Source organism: Microtus oregoni, unplaced genomic scaffold (assembly GCF_018167655.1).
Source record: "Microtus oregoni isolate MIOR12 unplaced genomic scaffold, Mior012 000000F_ref0000247, whole genome shotgun sequence".
NCBI lineage: Eukaryota > Metazoa > Chordata > Mammalia > Rodentia > Cricetidae > Microtus > Microtus oregoni.
Genome location: NW_024543059.1, coordinates 63,424,615 through 63,446,156, shown reverse-complemented (window position 1 = coordinate 63,446,156; position 21,542 = coordinate 63,424,615). Strand labels below are relative to the sequence as shown.

At 37.8% G+C, this 21,542-nt stretch overlaps 1 protein-coding gene across 1 annotated transcript in view; it reads right to left on the bottom strand.

Moving 5' to 3' along the window:
* The window catches only part of LOC121465645 (guanylate-binding protein 2-like), a 146,245-nt gene that overhangs the window by 94,130 nt on the left and 30,573 nt on the right, over positions 1-21,542 (bottom strand). Inside the window, 7 exon segments of the mRNA XM_041678979.1 lie at positions 3,437-3,649; positions 6,941-7,188; positions 9,019-9,291; positions 17,654-17,850; positions 18,024-18,135; positions 18,797-18,892; positions 18,895-18,921. Coding sequence (XP_041534913.1) covers positions 3,437-3,649; positions 6,941-7,188; positions 9,019-9,291; positions 17,654-17,850; positions 18,024-18,135; positions 18,797-18,892; positions 18,895-18,921 — 1,166 coding nt within the window.

Here is a 21,542-nt window from a genome sequence, read left to right as displayed (position 1 = left end):
CACTATCTCAGTGAATGGAACAATCAATCCCTTGTGGTCCTGACTTCCTTTCTCATATTCTCTCTCCTTCTCCTCTTCAACTGGACCTTGGGAGCTCAGTCCAGTGCTCAAGGTGGCGGTTTCTCAGAAAATTGAGTCAACCTACCTCAGGATCCAGCAATACCACTATTGGAATATACCCAAGAGATGCCCTATCATACTACAAAAGCATTTGTTCAACTATGTTCATAGCAGCATTATTTGTAATAGCCAGAACATGGAAATAGCCTAGATGCTCCTCAATGGAAGAATGGATAAAAGAACTGCGGCATATCTACACGTTAGAGTACTACTTAGCAGTAAAAAACAATGACATCTTGAATTTTGAAAGCAAATGGATGGAAATAGAAAACACTATCCTGAGTGAGATAAACATGACCTAAAAATATGAATATGGTATGTACTCACTCATTAGTGGATTCAAGCCATAAACAAGGGACATTGAGCCTATAGTTCACTATCCTAGAGAAGCTAAGTAATAAGGTGAACGCAAAGAAAAAACATATATAGATCCTCATGGAAATTGAAAGCAGACAAGATAGCCAAGCAAAAGTTGGGAGCACAGGGGTGGGGGTGGGGTGAGGAGAAGTGGAGAGGGGGAGAGAGAAGGGAGAAAGGGAGGGTTGGGGAGAGCTTGGGGAGTGGAATGATGGAGATGGAGGAAGGATGTATATGGGAATAGGGAAGGAGATATCTTAATTGAGGGAGCCATTTTGTAGTTGGCAAGAGGCTTGTCTCTGGAGGGGTTCCCAGGAGTCCTCAGGGATGTCCCCAGCTAGGACCCTTAGCAGAGGAGGAGAGGGTACCTGAATTGGCCTTGTCGCATAGTCAGACTGATAACTATCTTGAATATCACCATAGAACTTACACCCGGCAATGGATGGAGATAGAGACAGAGATCCTTTTCCTTTTCTATGAGTGACCAAACCATCTTTAGAAGTGTATCAGCAACACCCTGCTTGGACTTAAAGTACTTTTTCAGCATCTCTTCAGCCTAAATGTCAAAAGAAATTACAATCAGGAAATAAGAGTGTGAGTTGAGACAAATCATGGCATACATCTCTTATTCAATTTAATACTATCAGCTATAAACACATACTTTGTGATTCAGACAATATTTCAAGTTTAAGGTTTTAAAATAATGCTGAGGTCCCATCAGACTCAATCATTTTCAGTTGTTCAAACTTTACTAACAGGTGACTCCATTTATCTAGTTGTATCTTTGATGTCTTATTTCCCTCAAAGTATTTATTCCATATATTACCATCAGCTAATAATGTTGATTTTGGCTTCAAATTTTTCTTTTTTAATTGAGAAATTTTTGTTGTACAATAAATTCTGATCACATGTGCTCTTCCCCCAAGTACTCCCAGACCCTGCCCATCTCATATCCACCCAACTCTGTGCTTTTTCTTCTGTCCCTCTTTATAAAACAAACAAGTGAACAAAAACCAATCCCAAAAAAGGAAAGAAGAAAAAGAAAACCAAGAAACTGACACACACACACACAAGACAAAACCCACTAAAACACAAAAATGGAAACCATAATACAAGCAAAACACCACCAAGATCTTTTTAAATGCCCCCCCCCAAAAAAAACAATATGATACAGAAGTTTACAATAATACCATTGAATTTGTTTTGTTTTACCTATGGACTTCCCGGCATGGGGCCCACCTTGAAGTGATAACTAGGAACTTTTATTGGAGATCTGCTCCTTCCAGTTCTGCTGGCCTAAAACCTTCCCTCCTTGCAGAATGACTGCTGTGGATCATTTTCAGAGCATCCAGAATATTGTCATAATAGTTCAAGGAGGGCCATTGTGGTGGTTTGAAAAAGGATGGCTCCGATTGGTTCATTTACTTGAACGCTTAGTCACAGAGAGTGAAAATGTTTAGGAAGGATGAGGAGGTATGGCCTTGGTGGAGTAGGTATGGACTCTTAGAGGGAGTCTGTCACAAGAGCTGACTTGTGGTATGAAAAGCCCATGCCAGGCCCAGTGTGTCTCTCTGGGGCTGCTGCCTGCAGCTCAGAATGTAAAGCTCTCAGCTACTTTTCCAGCACCATGCCTGCCTGTGAGCCATCATACTCCTCATCATGATGATAATGAACTAACCCTCTGAAGCTGTCAGCAAGCCACAAATTAAATGATTCCCTTTAATAAGACTTCTCTTGTCCAAGGTGTCTCTTCACATCAATAGATCAGTATGTAAGACAGTGATGCTTAAACCCCTGCTGACTTTCTAACCTATCCAAATAAATATCAGGTCTCTTTAAGAGTCCTCCAAGACATTCAATGCCTTGTCCAACCTCTGACCTGTCACTTTATGTCCTGATAATATTTTCTTTGCCACCAAACAAACAGAAGTTTTAAAAAGCATCAATTTATTTTTATGGAATATTTCTAATTTCTGGTATTTCCATTTCCTTCATAGCTATTTGTCTCTCTAACTTCTTTTTCTGCTACACTTTCTTGTTGCCTTATATCAAGGATAAAATATACTGTTTTGTATATATTATTCTTTTTACAGCAGGAGTAGGACTAAATTCTAGTTAAAATCACATAACCACATGATCACTAACAATGGTTTCAGAGCATGAATATGGCCTGGAAAAGATCACCATATACTAAGGTTCTTGAGCACAACAAAGGAAAACCCTTGAACCCAGAACACAAACAAGTCATTAGAGTGTCTATTTCATTTCTTGTATACAAAAGGAAAGAAATAATTAGCAACTTTAAAGCCATTAATGTTTGAAAGTAATATGTAACTAAATCTAATCTTACCCATTATAGGCTAAGTTGAGAAGTTTAGAGCCGTTGAAGGCAAAACTAGGTAACCTGGATTTTCATTCAGGCTGTAATTGACTCATTGAATATATGATCTTGTGTGAGGTTTTAACTTCACTCTACCACACTTCCTTTTCTATTTATGAGATAATAATAACAAATGCTTGGTAGAATTGGCATCAGAACTCAGTGGATTAATTTCTAGAAAACAGTAGGACAATCTATGTGTCAACTGCCCTTATTACCATTATTACTAGTCTGTGAGCTAGCATCACATGGTGATTGTGAGGAAGAACTTTGTAGCTGGTTTGGTTTGTTTATTCCATAAATTACAGTAACCCTAGCACCCTGTGAAGTACTCAATACATGAGAATAAATGATGATTAGATAAATAAATGAGTGAATGAATGAATTCCACAAACAAAATGAGAGATCCAGTTGTACTCCCAAAGAAGAAGCTGCTGTCTGTATCATGATTGGCTTTCTGTGGATGGATGTGTGGAAGGGCACTCTTCATCAACACCATTGCATCTTCCTTGTTCTCACTAGAATTTGAGGGAGATTCCATACTACCTTCCCAAAATGGTACCAGCTAACTCAGTTTACCTAAAGCCCCTTTCCAGGTGCCTGGTTATAGTTTTTCTCCAGCTCATGTTTCCTTTGGAAAAAGAAGTAATAACCTCCTGGTTTATAAAATGTTCCCTGTTTCACTTCTTCTTCTAGATAATCAAAGATATCCTGCAGCAAATCTGAGCATCGAGCTGATGACACATCCATGTTTTTCTTAATAACAGCATCTCGCCTGGCATCCAGCAGGGCCTGGACAAGGACAAAATCACACAGATGGTTGAGAGGAGGGCCATAACACAATAGACTACTGGAGAATGTCTAAATGGGACCATGCTCTTTACCTCACTGTAAGATCTCATGGTATCCCTACAGAAAATGGTCCTTTAATTTGTAATTTCCTGAAGGCATCTTCTTGTTCCCCTCCTGCTGCCTACCTTCCTGATTTAGTATGTAACTACCATAGCACAGATACTATTTCATAGAAAACGTTTGCCTTTTCAAGTCTCCAATTTTAGGGATAGTTCAGATCAGGTTCCTGTGGGAATTTGTGAATCCACCACTCTGTTTTTTTTTTTTTTTGGTGTCTTAACATTCATAGACCAATGATCTCTAGTCTCTGAAAAAGGATGAGCAATACTAGTTTTGTGGAATGATGCTTAAAAGAAATGCCACACTAGCTCGGAATTGAGAAATAGACGATTTTTTTATTTAGGCGTACACTCACAAATCAGAATCCTCTGCATGAACAGAGATCAGAAAATAAATCCTGCAACCAGAACAGAGAGGCCAGAAAAGAGGCCAGACACATACTCTACATCAGCATATATAGTATAAGAAGCTAAGCCCCAGTGTACGGGTAAGCACTGGCTGTAAGACTTCCTACAGCACCTCCCCATTTTGTTTAAATTAGAGAGTTCTAAACCTAATACAAAATTATATACAATAAGAACAAATATGTTCAAAAATTATCCTATCCTAACTAGTTTATGTCTTATATAATAAATAACTTGGCCAAGTCATGAGAGGAAAATAACTAAAACTATCTAGTCTTCAAACCCATTGAAGATCCAAGAAGGGAAATATTACTAGAGTAAGCAGGAAGTACAAGCAAGCAACTTCCAAAATGTGCAAAAAATGACAGAGACAACTGCTACCTAGGCAATCACCCAAAGTCTCATTTGCAATGTTGAAGCAACCAACTTTGGCTAAGGCCTAGTGTAACTGACATACCATTTTCAGAGGCAGGAAATTTGTCAAAACCATCTTACGCTGTCTTGGCAAGATTTACAGTTTTGCTTATCCATTTCCTGATATCATGTACCTTGTCAGTGATTGAGGCATGGGCGCTTCTTTCCCCAAGGGTCAGTTTTGCCAAGAAGAAAATGAGCTCCAAGTGAAGTGTCTTTGTGCTCAATATTCTGTTGGGAATAGACAGGAGCAATCCTCTTTCACTTCAACTGATGCCTAAGTTATTTAAATGCCATATTCTACAGCTCTTTGAAGTGGTTGAAGATTAACTATCTATGCATAATATAATTTCTATGTATCTAAAGAACCTGATTAGTCTAACTATGACAAACATAAATGACTATTGATATATAATTCTTAATATCTATATAACTTAAAGACTAAGACTTCATATTAGAATATTATATAATAAACAACTGTGCAACAAGTGAGGACAATGACTTCAAAATGTAAACAATGTATAAGTATCTTGATCAGAGGTAGAAATGTACACTGCAATATGCTAAATATATAAAAAATGTTTTAATCAGATGCAGAAGCATGCATGCACACAATATTCAATATAATTAAGCTTTGTATCAATATACAAGCATCTATACCAATGTAATTGCCTATAAATAAAAGCTCACAAATGTTCACTCTATTACTCACTATAATAGATTAATGTGAGTAAGTCCCATGTTGGGAGCCAAATATGAAAGGATGCTTAAAAGAAATCCCACAATTGCTCAGAATTGAAAAATAGATGGTTATTTATTTAGGGGTAAACTCACAAATCAGAATCCTCTGCTTGAACAGGGATCAGAAAATGAATCCTGCAACCAGAACAGAGAGGCTAGAAAAGAGGCCAGATACAGGCTCTACGTCAGCATATATAGTATAAGAGGCCACACCCCAGTGGGTAGGTAACCACTGGATGTAAGACTTCCTACAGCATAGTTTCAGAAGTCCCTAGTCCAATTATAAGGTAAAGCAGAAAACTAAGGCCAGAGGCTTTGCTAGAAGTACTCAGCAAAAGAAAAAAATACTTTTTGATATTGTGACATTTTGCTTGGTTTTTGTCATTGCATGTAAAAAGAAATGTGAAGATGATAAAGATGGGCATCTCACCATTTAGAAAGAATCATGGAATAGAATATCTACATATATTACTCCCTGAAAGTAATTTATAAATGAAGATGCCTATTTCCTACTGACACTATCTAGCTTCATTTTATCTCTTTTTTTTTTTTTGAGATAGGCAGTCTCTCTGACTTTATTACATGGAGATGCTGGCTAGCACAGGAAATTAGATCCCAGGTTAGCACAGATACAGATTTATTTTGATACATTTCAAAATACATGAATTTAACTTCCAGAACTTATTTCGTGTCTGGATGTGTTGTTGTTGTTGTTTTGTTTTTTTGTTTGTTTGTTTGTTTGTTTTATTTTGGAGACAGGGTTTCTCCGTAGCTTTTGGTTCCTATCCTGGAACTAGCTCTTGTAGACCAGGCTGGCCTCGAACTCACAGAGATTCGCCTGCCTCTGCCTCCCAAGTGCTGGGATTAAAGGCGTGCGCCACCACCGCCCGGCTGGATGCATATCTTTTTTTTATTGAAAAAAAAATTTCTGCCTCCTCCCCGCCTCCCATTTCCCTCCCCCTCCTCCCACTCTTCTCCCCTCCCTCTCCAGTCCGAAGAGCAGTCAGGCTTCCCTGCACAGCGGAAAGTCCAAGGTCCTCCCCCCTCCATCCAGGTCTAGGAAGGTGAACATCCAAACTGGCTAGGCTCCCACAAAGCCAGAAAATGAAGTAGGAACAAAATCCCATGAGCATGGAAGTCAGGACCACGAGAGGTGCACCCACCAACTGAGACAGTGGGGCTGATCTATTGGGAGCTCACCAAGGCCAGCTGGACTGGGGCTGAAAAAGCATGGGATAAAACCGGACTCTCTGAACATGGCAGACAATGAGGGCTGATGAGAAGCCAAGGACAATGGCATGGGGTTCTGTTCCTACTTCATTATATCTCTTGACCTTAACTATCATTCTAACTATCAGTAAAGTTTGGGCTTACTAATGAGGAAGAGATCATCACAGACTAAACATCAATGTATTTTTATAATAAACAGAATGAATTTTTGTGGAAAATTTGGTTAACTATTGCTATCTTTTATATCAAATTCTTGCAGAATCTAGTCTTTCAATAACCACTGCAAATCTGTTCACATTGTGGGATGTCAGAGTATTAGAGACTAAGGACAATGATCATTCTAGAAAAGGCCCATGTGTTACTTTCTTATGATTTGGGGTACCCTTAATTCCTTCTGGAACTTTTGATCTACATCCTTGAAAGAATTCTTCCTGAACAAATCAAGAACCTCACTCTCAGTAGGCCTCTGCATGTCCAACAGCGCCTGGAGGGTTTCTGTGGGCAGCTGGACCTTCTGTTTCATCTGTTGTTCATAGTGCTCAATGGCTTTTTGTACTGCAGCTGAGTTTTCTCTCTGGGCCAAAGCCAAAACAGCATTCTCTATGAAGGGTAGTTCTCCACTGTGGATGGGCATTGACACAGGTCTACACCAGGGTCTGTAGACCCACCCCAAAAAAAAAGTTTTAAATAACTGTTAATTGCTGGACAGAGTACATAGTTTTTAGGATTTTCTGAGAAAGGACATCAAGGAAATAAAATATTAACCTCTAGGCCCAGAGGATATTGAAGACTGTTTTTACCTCTGCTACATTTATCCCAGCAATAGAATTTGTTTTGAAACGATCATGGCAAGTAACAGATGGTATGAGACACTATGTCTACTCATTTTCTCACTCTTCAATTTCTATTTTTTTCTCATTATCTTTCCTTTTTCTCTTATTAAATGGCCAAAAGAAAACTTTCTCCTTTATCTCTACTTTTGCTGTTATTGCATGTTTTTATTTCTTTCTTTTTATTTCTTCCTTCCTCTTTTTATATTTAGCAGTATATATTAACTACTTCTTTTTTCCACTATGAAAATGAGTCTATCCACATTTTTTTTCACAAAGCTATAGAATAACCAAGACATCTAGGATTCCCCCACATCATTGTTGTTTATAGGCCTAAAGGCACCACATCCCAAGAACCAGTTCTCAAACAATTTAGAAGAATTTTAGGACCTTATTGCCTAAGAGTTCTCTGTGAGTGCATCCTGTACATTTTTCCTGTTTATATAATTGAAATGAGTCACAGATTTTCTTCATTTTCTTAAATCTCCAATTACATGTTGGGTGTGTGTGTGTGTGTGTGTGTGTGTGTGTGTGTGTTTTGTTACTCATTTTAAGAGTCTAAAGTTTCTCAGAATTCTATTAACCTTGATACATAGCCAATGAGGGCCATGCATTTCTGTTTCTGATTCTCCTGCATAATTAAGGTTACCCTTGCAAATATAAGATTACAGGTTATCAAAGACATTCTAGTTCAAGGGGTACTGGAATCAAATGAAGAATGTTGTGAACATAAGTAGTAAACCATTCTACTATCTGACCTACATTCATTGTCAGGAATTTGCATGATTGCATATTGTTCCTTATTATAAATATCAGGGGAAAGTAGAGACTAAGTTACCCAAAAACAAACAACATCACCTACTCCAAAAAAATTCTTCCTCCTGATATTACTATCTCAAGAAAGAATACAACATGAAAGAAGTGGTGAGCTTCAATCTCAGCTGATATATTTATAGGTCCTTCTCAGTCCTACCACACTGTCATATTTCATTATAAGGAAAAACTTTTGGATTTTATATCAAAATATATTAGCTGACATCTCATTTTGACAATTTCTACTTCCATAATTTGAGCCTAACTCAATGACCATTTAATTCTACTCCATTAAGCAGAGAGTTCATCTTCTCAGTCTCTCCCTTTTAGAACTGAAAAGTATCACATGCAAAATACTGCAGAGTTATATGTGTAATTAGAGACCTTCCCACAACACTTGGAGCCAACTATAGATTACTTAAGTCACATTACTGGTCTATCATGACATCACCACTCCATTGTGGCTATGGTCCCAAACTTCTCCAATGAGAGACACTCCTTCCATTCTCTTCTTTCAGTCACACAACTCTTACATTCCTGAAGCTGAAAAGTTGTGTCTGGCCTTAGGCTTTTCTCTATGTATTAGTTCCGTATGTTGCTTTTTGGTGACTTTCAGTTAACATGCTCATTAGTAGGGATCATGAGCAAAGGAAAATTTTTTCTAGGACTTCCTTAGATTCCAGTGACCCCTTCATTGCTATCACAGGTGTAAGACTATAAAAAATAGATTTAGTTCCCAAGTAAAACTCATCATGTTATACACACACTGCATTTTCAATGACAGCATCCCTCAGTATCCTACAATGAGCAAAAGAAAATCCCATGTAAGAAGTAGAAGGGGGTGACATACGTAGCCCATTGACTATGATGCCACCAGACAGAGTCTTGACATTGGCAGGGCTGAAGATGTATGGGGTGAATTCTCCAACTTGTTCTACAAATTCTTCACTCAGCTCTTCCTCTGGAATTGTCTCTAGTTTGGAAAGATACTTCTGAGCAGGCCTGTCAACGACAAAGCACTTTCTCTTTGGAAAAAACTTTCTGATGCATAGCCAAGACTCATTTAAATTTTTAGGTTTCTTAACAGTTCCTTAAGGAAGGATAAAATAGGTAAAGTAAATTTCAAATATATTACTGAAAATACATGACCCTTTCAATATTATAACTTCCCAAATTCAAGGGAGAATGTGATAATGTGAGATGAGCAATACAAAAATTAAAGGATGGGAAAGGAAACTCCCTTTCTCTATGAAGTTGTGGATGGTACAGTTCAAATTCAGGCAGCTGTTTTTTTTTGTTTGTTTGTTTTTCCATAACTGCACTGAAGATGGCATAATTATAGGATCAAGAACTTTACTTATCAACAATGCAGAAATGACCCTTATGCTATTGTTATCATTGTATCTACAACTTCCATTGAGCCCCTTTACCATTTATCAGAGCCAGTGAATTCTCCAGGTACTCATCAGTGTCCACATAAAGACTGGAAAGAAGTTAACAAAGTTGGCTGAGTCATCCATGCCACACTGCTCAGGTGATGACTTTGATTTGATTAGATCAGCTAGCTCTGTCACACAGCTGGGATGCTAAGTTAAGGAAACTACAGGGAAAATGCCATTTTTATGATGTAGATTCCACTATTACCCATCAAAAGTAACTTATATTTACTTGTTAGCTTATTCATTTTCAATAGTCACTCAGTCACAAACATATACTTAATGTCTTCTATGGAACATTCGCTATCCTGGGGAAAAAATTGTAAAGTCAGCAACAGAATGCTAATACACAGACTTTATGTCTACCTGAGGGAGACAAACAATAAATAAGTGAATGAAAAAACAAAAGAAATTATCAGATACTTCTAAGAATTATAATGCAGAAAAATGAAATAGTCTATGAAATAGTGAATCAATGCACACCTCTTTATGGGGCATGAGCACATGGAGGGCTTCAAAGGGTGTTCACTAAGGTCCTAGGCTATCAGGAATCAAAATGAATTAACAGATATGGCCATGGGGAGTAGAGTGGAAGAATATTTAAAACAGAGGTCACATCACTTCTAAACTCTTACCTAGGAAACATGATGCTTTAGTGAGTAAAAACTATGATTGCCGGCGTGGTGGGGCAGAAGGCCCAAAAGACATACATGTGCCACCTTCAAGTTAGACAGACTTTAGTCTTCTGTTTTAATTTCACTAAATAAAGACTCTGGTAGACTTTATGTAGAGAAGATATGACACAGCATCATTTCTGAAGATCACACTGGCTGGAAATATACCTGGGAATCAAAAGTTTAAGCAAAGAATAATTTGGGTGTTGACAGGTCCAAGACAAGAGACAAGGAAAGCTGAAACTAGAGTGTTTTGTGGAAGATATGAGGAGAATCTGTCAATCTAGGGATATAGGTTTGCTAATGGAACTGAGAACATTTGTGGAACATTTGTAGAAAATGGTTGTGTAAACTGATTACTATGTTTTGGATGTGCACAACTTTGCAAATGATGAAAAACTTTAATGTAATAAGAAACATGGAGGAAGTAGAGATTTTGAATATTTTGACTTGGAATTGTCTCTTTGATATCTATATGAAGGCACCTAATTGCAAAAGATTGAACATTGTCATGACTATAGTTTATAAACTTGAAGCAACTGACATAGATGACCCAGAAGGCCTTGAGATTAAATGACAGCACCTAAAGACAAAAAGTAAAACAAGGGTAGCAGAAGCAGAGTAACTGAGTTATACACTTAGAGGAAACAGAAATAAGAGAATTTAAGCAGTAAACAGAAAAAGTTTACTTGTGCAGTAGGTAGAATACCAGAAAACTTAAAAACTCTAGATCTAAGAATCAAGTCATACAGAAAGAGGAAGAGCTAAGTTTATAGCATCTGCTGTGAAACCAAATAATAAAATCACCCACGGGGTAAAGGAGTTTATTGAGCTCAATATTTGATGTTAAAGTCATGGAGATGGAGCAAGCAGTGACAATGACATAGAAGAGGTCAGGATGGAAACAGTGGAAGAAGATGAGAGAACAGGGTACCACATGTAAAGAGTGTCTTCTAGTTTCTAGTCTTTAGAAAGTTAGTAGACTTTTAGAAGTTTTGCCAAAAAAAATGTTGTGCTGAGTGGATGGTTGGAAAAATAAAAGACTGGACATAGAAGTGTTGTGCTATGAAAGCCCATGCTTCAGAGACTCTGATCTTCTTTATATTGACATGAGAATGAGAAACTGCTGCATAGTCTAAATAAGAGGAAGATGAATACCTGTCTTTTCTATGCTTCCATGACATGCAAAGTGTAAGCTAAACAAACAAAAGAACCAACAAATATACACTACCTCAGAGCACCTGAGAGATTGTATATATCAAGCAATTGGATATATCAACGACAGCATGTAACTGGGCAGTTAAATGGTATTGCTTAAAGGTGCTCATAGGAATGCTGATTTGCAGGGAAATAAGTTTTAACTGATGTTGAGGATTTGGACATATATGGAATATTAATACAGACATGGATTTTCTGAGAAGTATGTGGCTGAGTTTAAGGCCGTATTGTCCAGGAAAATTTGAACTTGAAGTGGAGACCAAGATAAACCAGATGGTAAGGAGAAAAGGAACCATCTTTTTTGGGGTAACTTTTGCCACAATCCTAGGTGCAGCAGTTTTGTATGTTCCAGGGTAGGAGCATGAGAATTAGAAATGTTAGGTAAGAGGAACAGAGAAGAAAGAAACAGAGAGATGCAGGATAGTGATAGAAAGGCAAATCAACAAATACTGAATGATGAATTTTGAGTGCTGAGTTTGCCTGCATTTATTTTTCATACACTTTTATGCCCTGATACAAAAGGGTGGAAGAAGGCAAAAGACTTCTTTAACATGATGCAAGAGAAAATAAGTACTGTTACTTATTTCAATACTTTAGACATTGATCTATTATTTCCTGAGGAAAGTATTGGAAGTTTGGGGAAATATACAAGTGTTCTGTAGGCAGCCACTCCCTAAGTCAAACCTCCTATTTCGAAAAAAGGAGAAGTAGTATTCTTGAATTCTATGACCTTAGGTTAGGGTGTAGCAGATCTACTTCTATGGGCCATCTTAATGTCCAAAACCTTCAGACAAGGTGGAATAGGCTCACATTTTTGGGTCTCCACACAAAACTATAAGCAAGTCTCCAGTAAATACTTTCCTTTATAAGGCTGGCCTTGGTCATAGTGCCTCTTCAAAGCCGTAGAATAGTAATAACACAGTTAATATTAGTTTATCCTTGTTTGTTGTTCTCTCTCTCTCCATGATGCCACTGAAAGTGAGCCACAACATGCAGTATTTGTCTTTCTATGCCTGCCTTTTTTCCATGAATATATTGTCTTCTAGATCCATTCATATTTTCACAATTGGCAGCATTTTTAAGGCTGAATAGTGATTCATCATATGGATATGAAATAGATAGCATATAGATTATAGACAGTTAGATGGATAGATAGATAGATAGATAGATAGATAGATAGATAGATAGACAGATAGATGATAGACATTCTAAGTAGACAAAATAATTTAATGTACTTTTATTAGTAACCAGTAAAAACAACATGGTCCTTACATAAAAACAGATATATAAACCAATATAAGACAACTGAGAGAGATAAGACATAATGAAATTACATCTCTGTATTATATTTTCCACCTAAAAGAACTAAAAATGGATTAACCATAAGACCTGGTATTTTAAAATCCTTAAAACAGGGGATAGATGAAAATATTTGAACAAGTTGGGGGGAAGCCATATAGCATTGGATTCATGATGATATTTTACATTTAGTACCAAAATCATAGAACAATAGTTCAGTGAGACTATAGCCAACCATAAACTTCCTTTACAGTAAAGAAAGCACTTGATCAAATCAAAGGGGACATGTCAAATGAGAGAAAATGTTTGCAAGCCATATACTGATAAGGACTTAAAATATGAAGTCAATGAAGAACTCATACAATAGGGAAAACTAGCATGCTTGAAATAGCATGCAATTGCCCTGAATTATAATTTTCAAAATAAGATATTCAAATGGCCAACAAGCATTTTTACTCAGTTTTATTAATCTTTCATGAAATAACAAACTAACACCACAATGAGGTGTCATCTCACTTCTGTGGCCATGCTTATTATAACAAGCTCAGATGTTTTGATTGAGTTACCAAAAGATTTTGTAGATCTCTTAGTGAAATGGAAAACTGATTACAGTCACTATACATAACAAAATAAAGATTCCTCAAAAAAGAGAATTCTGAGATTCTGATAGCTGACCTGCCAAATCTATCAATGAATGGTAGTATGGGCATAGGCAATGTGTTAGGGCACTGGCACATTACACTTGTCTAGTGCATGAGAGTGGGAAGCACAGCTACTTAGTTTATATATCCTGATATATATAAATTGAAAATCTAGCCAAGTAATGCTGAAATGATTATTGTGCCAGAACTGAATGCTCAATGACTGCCAACCATGAACTTGTCTTCACCTTGATTAGTTACACCAGTACCTAGTACTTACCACTCTAGCCGAATTCTACAAGCAATTGTTTCTGTCATTTCTCACCTTTACTCCCTTCCGGGGCACTCGCTCATAGTTCTGCTCCACCTCCTTCCTGGCCTCTATGTAGAGACTGTGCCCGCCAGGAACAGAGAAAGCTCCACTTGAGACACTCTTCCTCAGGGACTCTGCAAGCTTGTCCAGCTCAGCCTGGCAGTGACTAACAGATGCTGCTTCGTTCTGTTGCATGAAAGCTTCCTTCCTTTCTTCTATGACAGCCTTCCAAGTAAGAGGGGAAGACAGAAAAAAGCTGTTAGAAGTAAGGTGTGATGGTTTGAAAGAAATTGGCCATAGGGTGTGACACTAATAGGGGGTGTAACTTGTTGGAATCGGTATGGCATTTTTAGAGGAAGTACATCACTGGAAGTGGGCTTTGAGGCCTCTGATGCTCAAGCTACACCCAGTATCACAGTTTACTTCTTGTTTCCTGTAGATCAAGATGTAGAACTCTGCTACTTCTCCAGGACCACGTTTTTCTGCATGCTACCATGATTCTCACCATGATGAATAATGAACTAAACCTCTGAAGCTGTAGGAAAATCTCAATAAATGCCTTATTTTGTAGGAATTGGGGTGATAATGGTGTCTCTACATGGGCACCTAAGAGAGAAGTTACTGCTGTATTTGTTCTGAATTAAGCAATGAGACAGCTCCAGAGTGGACTGAGAAAGGAAGAGGGTCAGGAATTCCTACCTAGTTAATTTGGGGTGACTTCTGGGAAGTCTGTCAGCTTCCTTGGGTTCATAAACAGCAGCTGTTAAATCTAGTTGGAAGACCTAAGTCTATTTCCTTTGAGAATAGAGGTTGGTGTAGCTGACAAACCAATTCTTCAGAGATGAATAAGAGTACTCTTAGAAGAGCTTTAAACCTTCATAAATTTTTTCAGTGATTACTTGAGTGCCGGTATTCTAGAACACATGTGTTTTGTTTCTTTACATTTTTCTGCTCATTAGTGATAATCCTAATTACTGTCCTCAATATGATCTAAAAGATTTTAGTCTTTTAGGGTTCAATTTCAGATAAATGGAAGGCCAGAATTTTTCAGCAAAGCTGCCTAATAGTTTATGATAATCCCCTGAGTGTTGTTTCTTGGTGCCAATGCATTTCTCACCCTGGGCTGGTGAACATGATGGTAATTTTATATTACATAACACAAGGAGACCTAGAACCCAAGCCCTTCAAAATGTAAGTTTTGACTGCATGTGGTAGTAAAAGAAATCAGACCATGTAGAAAAAATAGAAGCCAGTGATGTCTTGTGTGTAGGTAAGAGGAGAAGGCTTCTACCAAAGCCTGTAAATCAGTGTTATATCAATCAGATAACACATTTTCTGTTTTTAGTGCATCAAACAGAGACCCACATACTCTTGCTTCAACTCTCTTTTGAACTATGAGCTAATTAAATGTATACTGTTTCAAGGTACTAAGTACATGATAGCTTGTTTCATATAAAAATAATGAAATGTTATTGCTTCACAAAAGGGAAAAGTCTAATGCAAAGTGTTAAGTTATCCATAAAATTCTCAATGAGAAAGATTCAGTACTTGACCTTAAAAAAATGTGGAGTCTAAGGGTTGTATCAGAAGAACAAGGATCAGGCAAGCCAAGTGCTAGGATGTGTTACCACCAGTCTCCTCTGGAACTCTTGCTCGTCGTCCTTGAAGGAGTGCTCCATGAAAACAGCAATGGCTTCCTTCTCACAGTCTGCATGTACATCCAGAAGCTCTTGGAGAGTGTCTGTTGGGAGCTGCAGTTGCTGGGCCATCTGCTCACTGTAATGGTCAGCTGCCTTCTGCACAGCTGCTGAGTTCTCACACTGAGCCAGGGTCATCACCGCATTCTCCAAGCAAGGCACAGACCCACTATTGATGGCATCCAAGTAGGTCTTCACCAGAGTCCCCAGTCCTAAGAAAAATATCGTTAAGAACTGGTCCATTCTCACTAACTGTTATTTATAACTTTTAGACCTAGTGTTATCAAAAGCAACAAAGTTCTATTCAACATGAATTTCTTTTCTCTTCTCACCTCTTCCATTCTCTTTTCATGTCCTCTCAGAATCAATGACTATTTAATAAAATTGACTCCTTTCCTCTGCAGTTTCCAAATTCAATACATTAAAAATAATCAATGATTCTAAGAGGTTTCAAGACTTTTTACAAGGAAAAAAACACGCTACAAAAAAAATAAAAGTGTGTTAGAATAAGAAAGCAAATTTCATCTTTTGTGAGATCAAGTTCCAAATGAAAATTCAAGTACCTTCAGAAAACAAAAAGTCAAAAGTTTGAAGAGAGAATACAGAACATGAAACCAAGTATGAACCCATTTGAGCAGAGACAAAACATGGTTACACAGGCAGAATATCTATGGTGTTTTAATGTTTAAACTTGTTTCTCTAATGGCATGGGACTCTTGACCTGCTGTGTTCTGACCAGTGCCAGCCCCAAAAATAATCCGTATAATCAAACTGAGCCACTCTTTCAGGGGGACTCCAAGTCATCTTGCAGATTTCTGTCCACTCATCTGGACATCTTTATGGTATTACCTGTGTAACACAAGCTAGACTTCAATAAACACTCATATACAGAAAGTTCAAGTATGAAACTCGTATATGTGATCTGAACATTTGCTTTCTCCATATTCCTTTATGTAATCATACAAACAGTTTCAAGACCACAAAAGAATCATCACTTCATTACATATTCTAAGCCATAGGGATGTGCCTACTACAAAACAACTCACGGTTTCCTGTGACAGTTATCTTCCCTCTCAACGTCTTGGTCTTTGGTCTTGATCTTGTTTCAACCTAGAAATTCAAATCCAGTTAATTTTCTGGAACTTTTTCATTTTGAAATAGTAAACTTTTGTTCCTTGTAGACCAGTTAAAGACAAAACACCTTTGTGACAGAAAGATGTATCTGATGCATTCTCTAGTTATGTTGGACTTTTGGACTTTGAGATTGTTTCCTGTAAGAGAAAAGGGGAGGAAGAGGTGTATCACTCATTGAAATGGCAGCTGGAAGATAATATGATTAAAAATGTTCCAGAATGTTTTCAAGGCAGCAGCTCCAGGCCATCTGAATGACTGTGCCAACAGCTCTAAAGTAACAAGTGTGTTTGGAGACCTCACAACTTTGTCCTTACATTAGACTTGACATTATTTTGCAGAGACACTCTGTAACATAAATTAACTATTTAACATAAATATTTGTCTAAATAATAGATAAAGAATAACAATATTGATTCTAGGTACTTATCTGTTCCACAAAACATAATTCATGTAATGAATTTGTAATGTTAACATGTCACCATATTGCATAAGTTTAGAAGGTGAAATTTCAGTGAATAATGAAGTATTGCACATTAGTAGAGGCATATATCTTCTTCCCCCACCCCGATGCAATGAAAGATATACACAGAAATCCACTGCAAGGAATAACTACTTGAGCTAGTAAAACATCTGAGTAGGAAAAGTTTTTAAATTGTGTAGATTTTTTTGTGATTTTTATTTTTTTCACTTACTTATTTGATGAACCACTTTTCTCAAAATAGGGCATGAAAAATATTTATACTAACAAATAAATAAATAAGGCTCAGGAAGTATTTGCCTTGATTGTAATCCTTATCTATTTTGTTTTGTTTTTCATTAATTCTACAATTAATTGATATGACATGTCCTAAGATATAGTAGGTTTATATCTTGGTTTCTGAATATATCCAAGTAATAATGATTCTTAAAATTATGGCTACTTGCCAATTGTCATGACCACTAACAAATGTTTCGGTGCAGTCTAAAGTAGATATGTCAAGTGCTGAGCAGCATTTAGTGAATTCTACATCCCTGTTGACACTTCCCTTACACAGTGATACCTGGAGTCAGTTTCAGGGCATTCTCCAGGTACTCATCCGATGTGATGATGTGCCCATCAAACTTCGGCGCCAGAGTGAAATCCCGAACAGTCCAGACAAAGTCTGGAAAGAAACCCACAAACTCACTGGAATCCTCTACTTCATCCTCTCTGGGGCTGGCCTTTGCCTGGATTAGCTGTGCTAATTCAGTCACATAGCTATAATTGAAACTTCCAGTTATCATGTTGAATCAGTTATTAAAACTATTCCCCTTTGTCCTGTGTCCACTCGATATCAACTAAGACTTTCTGACTGGGACAAGGGAACAAGCAGTAAGTTGCCTTCCTCCTAAATTCAATAGAACATGTTAGTTTGGTCCCTGGAAGGATACTGCAGCTGCTCCAGGGCCTGGTGGTTGATGGTGCTCATGCTGTTGTAGACAAAGGTGCTGCTTAAAAGTACAGCCGGGGCAAAGATCCATGAGTCATTCTTGGGGTCACCCTAGCAGACACATGAGGACAAGGGAATTAAGAGTCTAATATTCAATCATACATCTAATTGTTCTTCTTTCTTTCAGATATATTATTAGTGGATCTGAGAGAAATAACAAAATTTGAAGACAATTCTATATCCAATCCTCATTACTCACACTTAAACTGGCTCCTCTCAGGACATTAGCTTCTTTAGTTAAGTTACCTGAGAGAGGGAGGATATAAGTCAGTGGTAGGAAGCTGGAGAGTCATGCACAAGGTCCTGGATTTGGTTCCCAGAATTGACTGAAAATATGACAAAATAGTCAATGCATATAAATATCTAAGGACCTGGAACACAGTAGGTGATGATAAATAGGCAATAATGCGTTTAACAGTTTTACACAGTTATAGACACAATTCCTATTCATTTAAGTACAGTTATTCATTTTGCTTCTGACAAAATGCAGAGATACATTTGGTGGCTATCCATTTCCATATAGTTGCCTTCTAGAAGATGACTTTCTACAATACCAAATAAGTATACCAACATGTAATTACAACCACAGTGACACTGTCTGCCAGAAAGAGAGCCAAAATTATTAATAATAGAAAAGCACATAGAGAGTATGAGTTAATCTGATAATTTAGAGAAAATAATCAGGTAAGTAATCAGGTATATTCTATCTTATCTTTTCTATAGCACCAAGACCCTCTGTGTCCAGAAGAACTAAGCTATGGGTTGACTTGGTGGGGTGAGGCACACAGCACATCCAGATTCCCTTGGTTTAGACTGCACTGTGAAACCCAAGGAAAAGACTGAAAGGAAGAGGAACAAACAGAAAAGGTCAAAGCAGGAAGACCAAGGTAGTAGAGTGCTGAGAATATTTAGCAAGCAGCAAGGAAAAGGTTTGCTTTTATTTCAGTAAGGACCATGAATTCAGTCCATAAATAATACTCTTCCAAGAAACACTTGTGCCTTCTACTTACCTCATTTTTCCAACTCCTTAAAATGGACTACAGTAAAGAATTAGTTTAGACTCTTTTAATTCAAGATTTTTTTATATGAGTCCAAAAACTCCTGTGTCCTCTTACTTCTGCTAGGGTTTAACCACTGAAACACAGGAGTCAATGGCCACCTAGCAGGCAGACTTCCCTCACTTGTACTCTCATGAGACTTATTTCTCACCTCTAGTCTCAGTTCCTTTCATGAGGATCCATCCAATATTTCTCATGTCACATGTTGACACTCATTCTTTACCTGCTCCTTTGGAGTGAGGAATGATTAATTCCTACCTGGTCATTCATATTGTGACTTGTCAAGTGCTTGCTCACACCTGTTAGCTTCCTTTCCCCTCCCTGCATCACTGTGAACAGAATCACCATTCCATATCCTTCAATTATCCCATGAGTACATGCTATAGTTTGGATGTGGAATATCAATCAAAGGCCCATGTGTGCAAGGCTTGCTCCACAGAATGCTAAAGTAAATAATTCTGTAAAAACTTTAAGAGATGAGGCCAAGAAGGAAGTCTTCAAGTAATTAGGGATGTGCCATTAAAGGAGACTGTAGAATTCTGTCTTTTTAGTATTTATGTTGTTTTGTCATTGTTGTCTTCTTCATGCCAGGCTTAAAACCAATAGAGCAGCATGGCTCTGTCGCATGTTTCCTGCTAAAGTTTACTGCCTTTCCCCATTAAACCCTAGCACTGGGACTAATTATCCAGGTGGTAAATCCTCCAGCAATGCCAGCCGAAGCAAACCTTTGTCTTTGTCATTGATTTTTCCCAGGCTTCGGTCATCATAATGGACAACTGACTGGCATAGTAGGCATCATGCCAGGCCTCTGATGGGAATAATAGCTTTTGGCTTTGGTTTTGTTTTGTTTGGTTTGGTTTTGATGCCTCTTCCTCCCTTAGTTTATTCATTTGCTGAGCTCTGTGCCTCACTGCCTCATCAATGTGGAATAATCTAAGGGACAGAGAAAGCCAAGTGACACCTTGTTCTTTATTTTCAAAAGCTTAAACCCACAGTTCTACTTTTCCTCAGAACAAGTGGACAGTGGGCTGTGTCCGTTGCTCCAAGACTTTGCCCATCTGGCATACATAACACTTTCTTTCTTCAACCAAAAAGAGAAACAGATGGCATATAATTCCTAGTTTGTCATGGTTCAGCATTGCCACACTGTGTGATCCCCACAGGAGGAATGGTAAAGTCTGCCTTTTTGCAGACTTCTGGACCTGACTTCTGTTGAATCACATGGGGAGAGACTGCTGCCTGAGTGACTGCTGTAACATGTTAGATGTGATAGAAAACAATTTTTCTCAGTCATATGGGGTAAAGTATTTCAAAGTGAGTCACACACAGAGACAAACAGTGACATGAACCTGTTCCTGGACACGGTTTGGAACTAATCTCCTTCTTTGCTATTGTAAAACTGGAAAGTCCAAATATAATTCAGAGTGCCAATAGAAAATTACCTTAGCTACCAACACTATCTTGAGTAGAAAATGAAAGCAATACTGTTGAAATGTCCCAGTATAAAACCTGTGTCTTAGGACTCTCAAATGCAAATCACTCAAAAGTTTACAAAGTTATTTAATCCAGAAAAAGAAAAATACTTTCCCCCAATTGATGGTCAAGAGTTCCTGTAATAGGAAGATAAAAAAAAAAAACATGGGTTGTGTGAGAGGCAGAAGGATGGGAAGCAGAAAAACGTTAAGGGTGAGGAAAGTTGAAGGACAGGAGGAGAACAGGAAGCAGGTGACCAAAGGGAGGATAGGCAGAAGGAAGAAAGGAAGGAAGAAGAGATTTGAGAAAAGAGGAGGAACTCTGGAGAGCTGCATCCAGATGGAAAAGTTTTGCCATCAAGTTTAACCAGAAAAAATACTGAATCACTGATGCATAAACTAAGTAACATATTAGGAAGAATGCTGCTTTTGGGCTTTTTAAAAATGAAAACCATCAAACAGAATCATGATAAGAAAGAAGAGATAACTTATTAGGGGAAAACAGCATCCTTTACAAACTAGGAAATAAAGGTGTCAAGATGCTCCATGTAATTTTTAGTAGATTAAATAGCATACAACTGTGAAGTGCATAGGTCAGAAAAATTAAAGATGTGTCTTATGTCCTGACATTGGGGTATATGTATGGAATGCAAGAAATAGCACCAGTGTTCATCAAAAATAAGTGAATAAATACTATGGTATCCCCAGACAACCACATGCTATAAAGTGGTAGAAATAAAATATCGATATGTGGGAAGGGGGACCTAAGAAAGCTGGGTGCTGGTCACATCCTGGAGTAGCTGATCTCTTTGTTACTGTCTGGTGATTGTTGTATGGAAATGTCTGATATCTCTTACACCTGCTTAAGGTGAATCCTTCAAATTGGCTCTCAGGAACTCACAAGAATTCTTTGGGTTTTTGAAAACATAA